The sequence below is a fragment of the Cryptomeria japonica genome, chromosome 7, assembly GCF_030272615.1.
Source record: "Cryptomeria japonica chromosome 7, Sugi_1.0, whole genome shotgun sequence".
NCBI classification, from domain to species: Eukaryota; Viridiplantae; Streptophyta; class Pinopsida; order Cupressales; family Cupressaceae; genus Cryptomeria; species Cryptomeria japonica.
The window spans coordinates 834,047,067-834,058,749 of record NC_081411.1 but is presented as its reverse complement, the minus strand read 5'-3'; the positions used below and the strand labels follow the sequence as shown (position 1 = coordinate 834,058,749).

The 11,683-nt window shown below is 35.1% G+C and overlaps 1 protein-coding gene across 1 annotated transcript; it reads right to left on the bottom strand.

The window, feature by feature from the left end:
- Positions 1-5,672: 5,672 nt before the first annotated feature.
- LOC131074284 (pentatricopeptide repeat-containing protein At5g66520) lies at positions 5,673-9,694 on the bottom strand. The gene has a single exon (XM_059207841.1). It carries the CDS (start codon positions 9,452-9,454, stop codon positions 7,115-7,117), a length of 2,340 nt encoding a protein of 779 aa, XP_059063824.1. The 5' UTR covers positions 9,455-9,694; the 3' UTR covers positions 5,673-7,114.
- Positions 9,695-11,683: the final 1,989 nt, after the last annotated feature.

Here is an 11,683-nt window from a genome sequence, read left to right as displayed (position 1 = left end):
CCTCTATGAGCCTATGGGCCATTGACAGAAGACCATTTGCTTTTGTAGCAACCTGAGCGAAGTCCAAGGCTAACCACGTTTACAGCTCGGGACCTTGCAGTTGGGCAGATTTCAGAAGTTGTTGGACTCCTCCATTGTGGGGCATCTCCTACATTAGATGCCCCGCTGTCTGTAACTGCACCTTTCTCTCGATAGCCTTGTCTTCCTTCCATGGAACCGTCCCAACAAGCCCATACATCTGGCCCCTCAACACCAATACTATCTGGCCTGCATGTGTGCTATACGTTGCACTGATGGCCTTTCAAGCCCTTCATTAAACTCAACTAAGATGGGGAGCTCATCATGGTATCTTAGTTTTCTAGCTTATGTTTATATGTCATAAAATATTTTTAAAACATTTTAATAAATGTGTCAACATTTAGAATATGGGATTGGATATTAAAAATTATATATTTCTTTTATTGTTATCAACTTTCAAAATTTATATTTCAAATCAAATGCGAAGTTATTACAAGTGTGGTTGTTGTTGCATCAAAAGATTGACCTGTTTATGCCCGATACAGCCACTAGACTTATAGAATCCACAGGAGGCAGTTAAGTAATGTCACAAATCCGAGCGTTGCACTGCACAACACAAAGAGACCAAGGGCGCACACCTTGCAACAATCCCCCCAGTGCAAGCGAGCGGTTTGAACCTGTTACCAAGCTCTGATACCACTTGTTACAAGTGTGGTTGTCGTTGCACCAAAAGATCGGCCTGTTAATGCTCGATACAACCACTAGACTTATAGAATCCATAGGAAGCGGTTAATTCATGTCACAAACCCGAGCACTACGTTGTATAGCACAATGAGACCAAGGGCACACACCTTGCAACAAAAGTAACATTTGGACAACTTTAGAAATGACAACTCTTATCTCAAGAATATCTTAATGGCTTAAGTTGTCTTAGCTATGACACATAACATAGTTTGACTTAGAACACAATATATAATGCTCAACAAACCAACCATTCAATACAAAACTTTGACTAGAGCAATCCCAAGTGTACCTTATACCCTAAGTTGGATGCACAATATACGCTCCCTTCTTCAATTCCCATAGCCCACCAAACCATCTTCTTCTTTGAGTGATCTCCATGTCATTTCCAAATCTCACGTAAGTTATTTATATAATATTTTAAAATGTGATTTTCAAACCATCACACCCTTTCATAAAGAATTAGATTGATTATTTTGCATTTATTTTCTCTCTATGAAATATTGTCTCTTTTGTTTACCTTTACTTTCCAAAAAAAAAATTCAAAGATTATTAAGAAAATTCCTTTCGCCTGCCTTTAACCAAAGGGTAATTAAATATATATTTTTGTTGCAAATATGAGTTTATGTTGTCATTAATGTCAAACTTGTTGATCTGATTGTATAACTTAGTAATATTCTTGGTATGGATGTAGTCTGATATGGTGCAATAACAGTGAGTTAGTCTAGTGATCAGACAAATGTATGGAGCTTGTTTGCAGATACCTGTGATGGCATGTCATGACATCTTGTGAAGTTTTCAGAGCTCTAGATGGTTTAGTTTTCCAAGGTTTGTGCAAATAGCTTGGCAAGGATCTTATCATCATGTACAAAGTCAATGCAATCAATTGTAAAAGATTGTATGTGAATAGTTGGGTATTCTTTTTCATTATACAATATTGGCTCTTCACCCTCCTTTAACCAAAGGGTAATTACTTTATGTTGTCATTATTGTCAAAACTGTTGATCTGGTTGCATAACTTACTAATATTCTCGGTCCAGACGTAGTCTGATATGGTGCAATAACAATGAGTTAGTACAGTGATCATGCAAATGTATGGAGCTTGCTTGCAGATACTTGTGATGGCATGTCAAGAGATCTTGTGGATTTTCCAAAGCTTTGGTTTTAAAAGGGAAAATCATATGGGAGAAATACCTCACACTCCAAAGCAACTTAATGTATTATTTAGTAATCAAAGGTGACAATTCACTTACAGATTCTAAGTCATTATAGGACTATCACTAACCAAAGATTTGGTGTGATTATAGTAGCATAAAAATACCTACAAAACTCACAATCAAAACCTTCATTGCAAGCACCTAATAAATAGGAAAAACATACATGAAACCATCAAATGGTAAATAGTTAACCAAGAGATCAACCCTCTCAAAATGGGGTATCCAAATCCCAAGATGAGTCCACAAGCTAAAAATAGAATATTCCTTACACCTATTATAAGCTCATCATAATCCAAGTTCATCAACTTGGGCATTCTATTTTTTCTCCATTATCTCATTTCAAAGATGCCATATGGCATGACATAACATGCCACAAGTTGGCTAACAAGTGTAACTACTTATAACTTTTTTATGTATCTTAAATATTTTTATATTTTTAATATTAAATTCAACTTATAAAGGTCATATTTTTTTATCTAGGAGGCCAATGGGTATGGCTTTTTAAAACTATAGGGCTTGAATAGATTTATGCACTAGGAATCATCAAAAGAAATGCTAAAAAACTCAAAATATTTATTCTAGCAAAAAAAAAACTCTATAGACAAGAAATTAAGTTTAATTTTCATAGTTTAAAAGAAACATGTTTCATACTGTTAGAACTAGGAGCAAGATTGAGACAACTTTCATAACATATGTGGATCCTTCTTGAAATCAAAAATTACTTACACAAGTATCTTTGATTTCCAATGTTTAAGTTAGTATACGTAATTCTTGTGCACTCCCCCATGTGGAACTAATTGCACGTGGTATTTACTAATAATGGAAGAATAAGTCCATTAAAGGACTTCACAATCAAGGCCTCATTGCAATAATATTTAAGTCCCCAAAGAATAATAAAACTATTACATATGTCCCTATCCTCACTTGGGCATCCCATTCTATCCACTTCATGATTATTATAGAAACATAAACCATAGATATAAACAATTAGTTTATAATATATCTTAAGATTTGCAAGGTGAATGGCACACCTAGTCCTAATAGGCCTCATTGTCATAATTTATACTTGTTTCTCTTTAAGATATGCTTGGAAGACCATGTTGGTATAATCTTATTTTTAACCCAGAATATTATATATCTTAGGTATTGTCTTGTACCTACTTTATTAAGTTTACTTAAGATAATAAGAAAATTCAGTTCCCTCTCCTAGCTAGCTAATAAGAACATGTGCCACCCTTGATTTGATGTCACCAAGTGTCACCTCTATCTTATCAATTTTAGATTGATGTAATTATCTATCATCACTATCTAATCAACAATCATTTATGCCTAACTTGATCAAATTAACTTGTCTCCAAATTAAGAGTTAATTCATGACATCTTAACTTTATTTTATTTTTTTGTCTTGTAGTGAATTCATAGACATTAAGTCCTTGATTTATTTATTTTATCACGAAATCTAATATATTAGGCATCTCATCTAGAGAAGGTCACTAATGCACTTGTCAAACACTAGCACCCAAGACAATCACCAATGCCCAATTGATGTCGTCAACATCTAGTGAAGGTTTGTAGTGCCTAAGAAAGCCTACCTCTATTAGATACTAGCACCCAAAGACGGTCACTAGTGCCCCTCTCAAATACAAGTGAACTTGTGAAATTGTATGTTTCTAGAACAATTTCTTACACAAATACACTTCATAAAACTTCCTTTGTTGCTCCTCGACCTTCTAGCACCTCTAAATTTTCATTAAACAACAAAAATTAAATATAATTTCTATCGCTATCCTCTTTCTTTAATTTCTAATTACTTTATTTGTTTATATTTGATTTCCAAGTCTTAATATTTATTTATGTTTGATCTACATCTAAAGTTTGTTTAGCTATTTAAAAAAAACATTTTGACTTAAATACAATAAATCACATTTAATTTAACAAAAAAAATTCACCCATATAGTAGGGAAAACTAAACAAATCACACTTAAGAGTGTAATTTGTATCCTTTCAATAAGGAGATCCTCCTACATGTTTGTATATTGTTATACCTATTCTCCTACATGTTTGTATATTGTTATACCTATTCAAGAATGCTTTAAAAGAAGAAAACAAACTTTGTAAGTTAATTAAATATTTTCAACACTTTTGGACAATACTATGATAGTAGCGCTTCCTACAACTTGTTAGTTAAAGAGCATCAAGGAAAATTTGAAGGTCTTTAAAGACATTATGATTTGGGCAAGTAATAGGGACACATCTAAATCCTGTTGTTGAATAACAATCCTTGGTACAAATCTTCATCACAAACATGCTACTGTAATATTATGTGTGGACAAGATACGAGACCTCGAAAACTTGTCCTAAATCCAGACTGTTGCTTTAGATTATCAATTTGTTTTCGTTTGAAAATCATTAAGAATGTTTTGATTTTCTAAGTATTCTAATAATCATATAAAAATAATTTAATTTCTATTGTTTATTGTGTTTGAAGAATTATCTATTTAAAAGATTCTTATAGTTATTCATCCAAGATGTTTATATTGAATTTATTATCAAGAACTATCAATCTTGTACAACCAAAAGAGATATCTCCTGCATCTTTTAAATAGATGTATTTGAGATACTTATGCTAGTTATCAAATGCATTTTGTGATGGTGGAATTGCAGATCTCAAGTTCTCTAATTAGCATCTTTGTTAACTTAATTCATTACAACGTTCTTTTCCCATAAGAAACAACAATATCAGCTATCAGGGTATTTGTAAACGCTACCACACAACTCAACATGGATAAAATTGTTAAATCATAGTTTTAGAATAAATGTTGACTGGGTTAAAATAATTGTTTCTACTGTAATACCAGTACCCTGATTTTGGAAAGATTTTTTTAGTGAGTTATAGCAGTGGCTTTCTGCCAGCCACATGCTGGGTACATATGCAATGTTTCTCTGGAATTTAGATCACATAAGGAACAGTCTCTGTTTAGTCAAGCTAGGCTTGCATCTGCTGTTCTTTTTTCACTTGTATAAAAATAATTTAAAGCTTTGATATGTTGGACTTTGTGAATGTTATAGCTTATAACATTTTGTAAGAGCTATTTGTCTGCTAATCAATGCATGCTGCTTCACCTTTGAATAGAAAGCTTTGACACAATTGAATGATCCCAGGAATCATTATTCATTACCAAGAAACATACATTCTATTTTGTTATAGATAATAAACATTATAAATTGGAGAACAATTGGACCAAAAAAGCATGATAATGGAAACTGAAATATGAATTATTACAAATAAAATAATATGATAACTTTAATGAGTACAATGCAAAACCCCTAAAAAGTATGCAACTTCCATGAGAACTTTCTTAATCCAAATCTAGATGTTCTATGCTAAGGACAACAAAGACTATCAAAAAGTACATGTCAAACATTTCACCGTAGCTTAACAGAATTTTGCGCACAATTTAAGTGTCTCATATGCCATCCAACATTATATAACTCTGAACTACCAGTCACCACTACTTTAAAAGTTAGCAAGTGGATTCATAACAAGATCATATAGAACCGTCATAATTAATTTCCTCACTTATTAGTTAGTCCATGTTAACGGTGGATGAAAACTCAATGCTACATCTAAAACTTTAAGTTATTTGTGCATAAATGACTTGAGTTACATCCCATCCAATTATTTAAATCTCAAGATGTTGAAAAGCTTCTTGTTTATAGTAAGTAATTTGTCCACGTAAAGTTCCTGATCTGATTTATTTTCAGACAAAAATACAACAACAAATGGTCTTAAAAATGCAATTGAATAACATAAGCAACAATAACCAGTACAAATGATAAAGGGAACTACTAGTAGTTTGTTTACTGCTATCCATGCAAGGCTGGCCTGATGGCCTAGACTGGATGGATCTCAAGTGGGAGAGTTAGATGTGTATGGATGTCGGGTGAGCAGGTTCAGTGCCTTCTTATGAGAAATTTGTAGATCCCTGGGCATAAGGTCTCATGATTTTCAGAAGCAGGTATCACGGCTGCACGTGGAAAGGGAAAACAAACTTCAAAATAGGGTTTATATATCATCAACCGGTGAATGTTGTTCAAATGGTAGATGAGATCTCTTAGAAGCTTAAATGATTCACAACCCCTCCTCCAAATAGAGGCTAGGATCGAGCTCCACAAAGACTTCTCACTCCAATCTTTTCATATAAAATTATGTCGTTCCCTGTACACTCAACAAAAATGCTCTCATGTGCCATTTTCAGAGGCATCTTTCCTTCAGCAATCATATGAGAACTGTCTCTTTTTAATGCAAATGATGAAGAGGGGGAGACAGCCACCAATTTTTTTTATCGTGAGATTTACATGTGGCAAATCCCTGTGGTGGGATTTTGTTACACAAAAATATGTATTCTCAACCCATATGGCTTGACAAGTATCAAACCTGCAGGATATGCACCTCCATTGTTCACAATGCATTACCAATTACATGAAGAAAGCACTAAAAGTCAAGGGCACAATCACCACAGGCTGGATACTTTAATCATTCATAGTCCATTTGAGAGTTCAAAGCTCACACTGCAGTCACAGATTTCTATAATGTGTAAATTGAAAGGGTGGCTACAGAGTTAGCTTGTTATCAAGAATTGTATTCATTTTTGTTCCCCACTTTATTCATGCATATACAACGTCACAGGATAAAAAACATCTTTCAGCTTTGGGAGGAAACTCGAACCCCTAGTTGAGCAACTGCTTCTATTTCATGGATTTCTCTACAAGCTTGTTTCATGTAAGCTTGCTGCACATAACCAGTTGCTCTTACAAAAGACAAGCTTTCTCAGCTTTCATATGACTCTGCCTTATGGGGTTGGAATTCAACTTCTACATCTTAGGGTTTTTCTGCAGCAAGGTGAACACTATCCATTAGTTCAATGGTCTCTTCATTTGCTCAACATTGATCTTCCAAAAGTTTCGCTTCATTCAGCTGAGCCTTTTTCAGATCTATTTTGCTTAGTTGGAAGAGGAAACACAATCATGTCTGCAGCTCTGCTTGCGCTATTATCATCAAGGGAAAGGAGGGAAATCCCTGGAAAGTTATCAAGATCCTATTCTAAACAAATCTTCATAACTTATTTGACTTAGACTCACCAAAAATCTCCACAAGAACACTTTCCATCCTTGAAATGATGGTAGCGATTGTTATCCCTCAGAATTATTTCCCTAGATATTATCTTGGAGATGAACTTACCAGCAGTGTGACAATCTCCACATATGCGAAGGTTTTTGGTTACTCGGATAATTGTACCAGGGTGTGTATTCATAAACCCAAATGCAATTGCCAGTTTCTCACTATGGTGGCTAAGAATTAGTTCTTTTTGCTCTTCCTCAATATCACTCAAGACAAAGCTTAGGTCGGGAACATATCCTAATGCCTTCATTTGCATGGATAATATCTCTAACGTCTCATATATTTTCTCTGTTTCAGGATGCGACCTATCTCCTACCAGGAAAGTGTGAATTTTTCTATTGACCTCAATCCAGCTGCATCCAGGAGTTTTTTTCACCTTTTTCTCTTTCATCATTTTCCGCACTTTTTCAATGCCTTCCCAGTTTCCAACAGATGCATAAATGTTTGATAGCAAGACATAAGGGAAATCATTTTGGGGATTCAATTCAAAAAGGTGATTTGCAACACGCTCTCCCAAATCTACATTTTTATGAACTCTACAGGCAGCAAGCAAAGAACCCAGCACTTTAGCATCGGCCTTTAATGGCATTTTGTTGATAAAGTCTTCTGCCTCATCAAGATTCCCCGCACGGCCAAGAAGGTCAACCATGCAGCCATAATGCTCCATAGCTGGTGTAAGGTTATAATTTTGAGTCATGCAATCAAAATATTTTTTTCCTTCAGTCACTAGGCCGGCGTGACAACATGCATGTAAAACACAAAGAAAAGTGACAAGGCATGGGTTTGTGCTAGAATGTTGCATCTCTTCAAAGAGATTGAGGGCCTCCTTCGCACAGCCATTCATCCCATATCCTCCAATTATAGATGTCCAGGACACACCATCTTTATGTTGCATTTTGTCAAAAATATAGCGTGCTTCTTTAATGCTTCCACATTTAGCATACATGTCCATAAGAGCATTTGAAACGGTAGGATGGGACTCTAATTGCCTTCTAACAATTTCCTTGTGTATCCTCTTACCCTGTTCCAGAGCAGCCAACTTGCCACACGCTGGTAGAACACTGACAAATGTCTTCAATTCCGGCTTTACACCAGCAAGTTCCATTTGTTGGTAACGCTCCACGGCTTCTTTACAATGTCCATTATGTGCATATCCTGCAATCATTGCCGTCCAAGGTGCTGTAATCTTCTCTGGCATTTCCTCAAAGACCTTTACGGCTTCTTCAACCTGACCATTTATCATATATCCTGCAATCATGGCTGTCCATGATATGCCAGTCCGCTGCGGCATTTTATCAAACAAATCACGCGCCTTCTCTATCTTTCCACATTTTGCGTACATATCTACAAGAGCGTTTTCCACCAAGATATCATGCTTTAATCCACTTCTATTTAACTGATTATGGATTTCAACACCTTGTTCCAGAGCTGACAAGCTGGCGCAGGCTGAGAGAGCACTTGTGAAGGTTTTCAAGTTCGGCATCACTCCCAATTGCTGCATTTGACGGAACATCTCTAGGGCTTCTTCAATGAACCCATTCTGCTCACACCCTGCAATAATACTTGTCCATGACACGACATCCTGTTGCGGCATTGTGTCAAACACATGGAGTGCATCCTCCATGCTTCCACATTTTACATACATATCTACAAGGGCATTCCCAACAAATAAATCTGACTGCAGTCCTCTTCTAACTGCTTGTGCTTGGACTTCCAGTCCCTGCTCCAGAGATGCCACCCTACCAATTGCAGAAAGAATGGCGGAGAGGGTAAAGTGATTGGGTTGAACGTTTGTCCACTGCATTTGGGAAAACAACCCTAGTGCCGTTTCAGCTTGCTCACTGCTAGCATAGGCCGAAATCATGGCAGTCCATGAAATCACATTTCGTTCAGGCATTTCATCAAACACTTCACGAGCATCCGATAAGCTTCCACACTTGCCATACATGGTGATAAGCGTATTAAACAGAAACGTTTCTGACGTAAGTCCTCTTCTATTCAAATACGCATGGATTAGTTTTCCCTCTGAAAGTGCTTTTTTCTTGATACAGCTTTGCAGAAGGCACGAATATGTAGAAGGTTCTACTCGCTGGTTCATAATTTGCAATATGTTTATAGCTTCTTTTAGTTGTCCCTGTTTACAAAGAGATCTCACTTTCTCGTTAAAGTTAGTTTGACCGTGGCCTAGGTTTTTTTGAAGAGCAGTGGTTCCATTCATTTTCCTATGCTGTTGAAGCGTTAAACCAACGAGCAATGCCATTTTCTTATGTTTCTTCAGCGGCTGCAAGGTAGCCATTGATTTTTTTTGCAGCTATAATCTATAGCGAAACAGGCCTCTGTAATTACCATCTTGGTGTAACACGAAGGATTTGCAGTTCATTTAAAAGTATATTGCAACAGCCTAAGTTACATTATTTTTTTCGCAGTCATTTAAATAAAGAGATCTTTTTACTTACGAGTTCCTCCAGTGGACTTGCCTTGTATATTTGTTTAGTCATTCATGTAAAAGCTCTTTGAAGGTTTTTGACCTGTGTTACTACGAGAAATGAAAACAGCAATCGCAACGGATATATATATATATATATATATATATATAAATATATAGCCACGCACCAACACCTACTCGAGCATTCAAAACCTTGTTGTACTACTACTTTTTAGACCCTATATATATATATAAAAAAAAAACTTAGAACATAATAAAAATGAAAATATAAGCCTCACAATGTTTTTTTAAGGGAAAGAAATCAAAATTGCTTTTTTTTTAAGGGAAAGAAATCAAAATAATAAGTGTTAATGACACCACAACATCGAGTTAGCAGATTAGAGGGAGTAGAAAGAAAAGTAGAAAATCACACATGCTAAGTCAATTCAAGCGAGTCAAATGACCCAAACATTCAGGTCATTCATAATGGCTTAGAAACGGTCATTTGTAGCGAGAAACCCATTTCGGTCATCAGAACACGAAACAGAGGTCCTCCATTACGTTTCTGCAATATAGGTTTTGATAGATTTTTTCTATTCTTGACAATTCATTGACTATATGTATATAGTTTTTTTTAAATAATTGTATAAATTATTTACATAAATATTTGACTAACATATAAAAAATTAATATTTAGACGAGGAAAAATGGAAAATTATATTAGTTAATTAAATACGTAATTTTAAGATTCATTAATTATATTATTTGTGATCAAATATATTTGTCCTAGTCAACGAAATCTTATTTGCATATTAGTCTTGTGCGACTGGCCTTGGGATTTGTAGATGGCAATGGCTATTAGTAAAATCGAAAGAAGGAAAATCAAAGGAGGTTTTCCTCTATTCCACTATCCCCAAGAAATAGAAGAATTTGTGATCCAAACAAAACTCGTTCCCTAAGAGTTGCAAGAAAGAAGAATTAAGCTCGATCATTATTAATAAGCTAAACAAGTTTCTTAGAATATATAATGACAAAGACCACTAGTCAATAACATTTCAATTGCAATCACCATATGCTCATTTAGTCGAGCAATCCCAATAGCATTATATTCTCTAGGAAAGAAGTCAATGTGGGAAGATGACCCATGCTTTCACAAAAACCATATAAAGAAGTGGCATGAGTGATAGGCCAATTCCACCTCTTCCACCATTGTTGATGTCTATGGAGAAAGGATATTAAAAGAAAAGTGAGCAATATTGTAATCACTAATGCCATAGATTTAACACATATAGAATGATCTTGAAATCCTCTCTTTCTGACACTATCCTAAGTGAGGCATTTTTTTTGTCATAATAACTAGATAAAGTGATTATACTTGGGCTAAATAAATTTAATTTAATTTTTTTAGATACCAAGGAAAATCTCTACTCACACTTTTCTTATTTTTAAAAAAATAATAACCAAGAGTAATCAAATAGGCTCCTTTCAGGATCATGATCCCATGCAAGAACATCTCTTCCTCCAAGGAACAATAAGGCTAATCAAGAAAAATGGAAGCAAGAGTATCTCACTCTTCAAATGTTCCTCCTCTACATAAACTATTGGGGTTCTTCCAATAATATACTTGGGAATTGGACGCAAATGGATAGATTTTTTTAAATTCACAACTTTAGACCACCCCATAGCTAAAATATATTTTACTCAAGGGTTGGAGATGGAGGAAGGGAGAAAAAATTGGGAGTGAAGATCCTAGAAGCCATTCCAAAAAGGAGCTCTATCGCCTTTATTAATAATCCAAAAAAGACCTTCCTTAATATAAAAGCCCCCTTCTTAATATCATTACAAACCATAGAACCTAAATCTTAATAGATCCATTCAAGGCAACTAAAGCCTAGTAACCAAACTACCTAAGACCAATGCCTCCATAATTTTTAGGACTACAAACTTGGCCCATATTCACTAAAATGGACATTTTTAAGACTCCAAATTCTTCTCCCATAAGAATTAACTACAAAGAGTATCAAACTCTTTAAGAAAGATCTTAGTTGACGAAACTAGAAATCTATAAATAGGAAGAGCCTATAGAACATACTTTGCAAG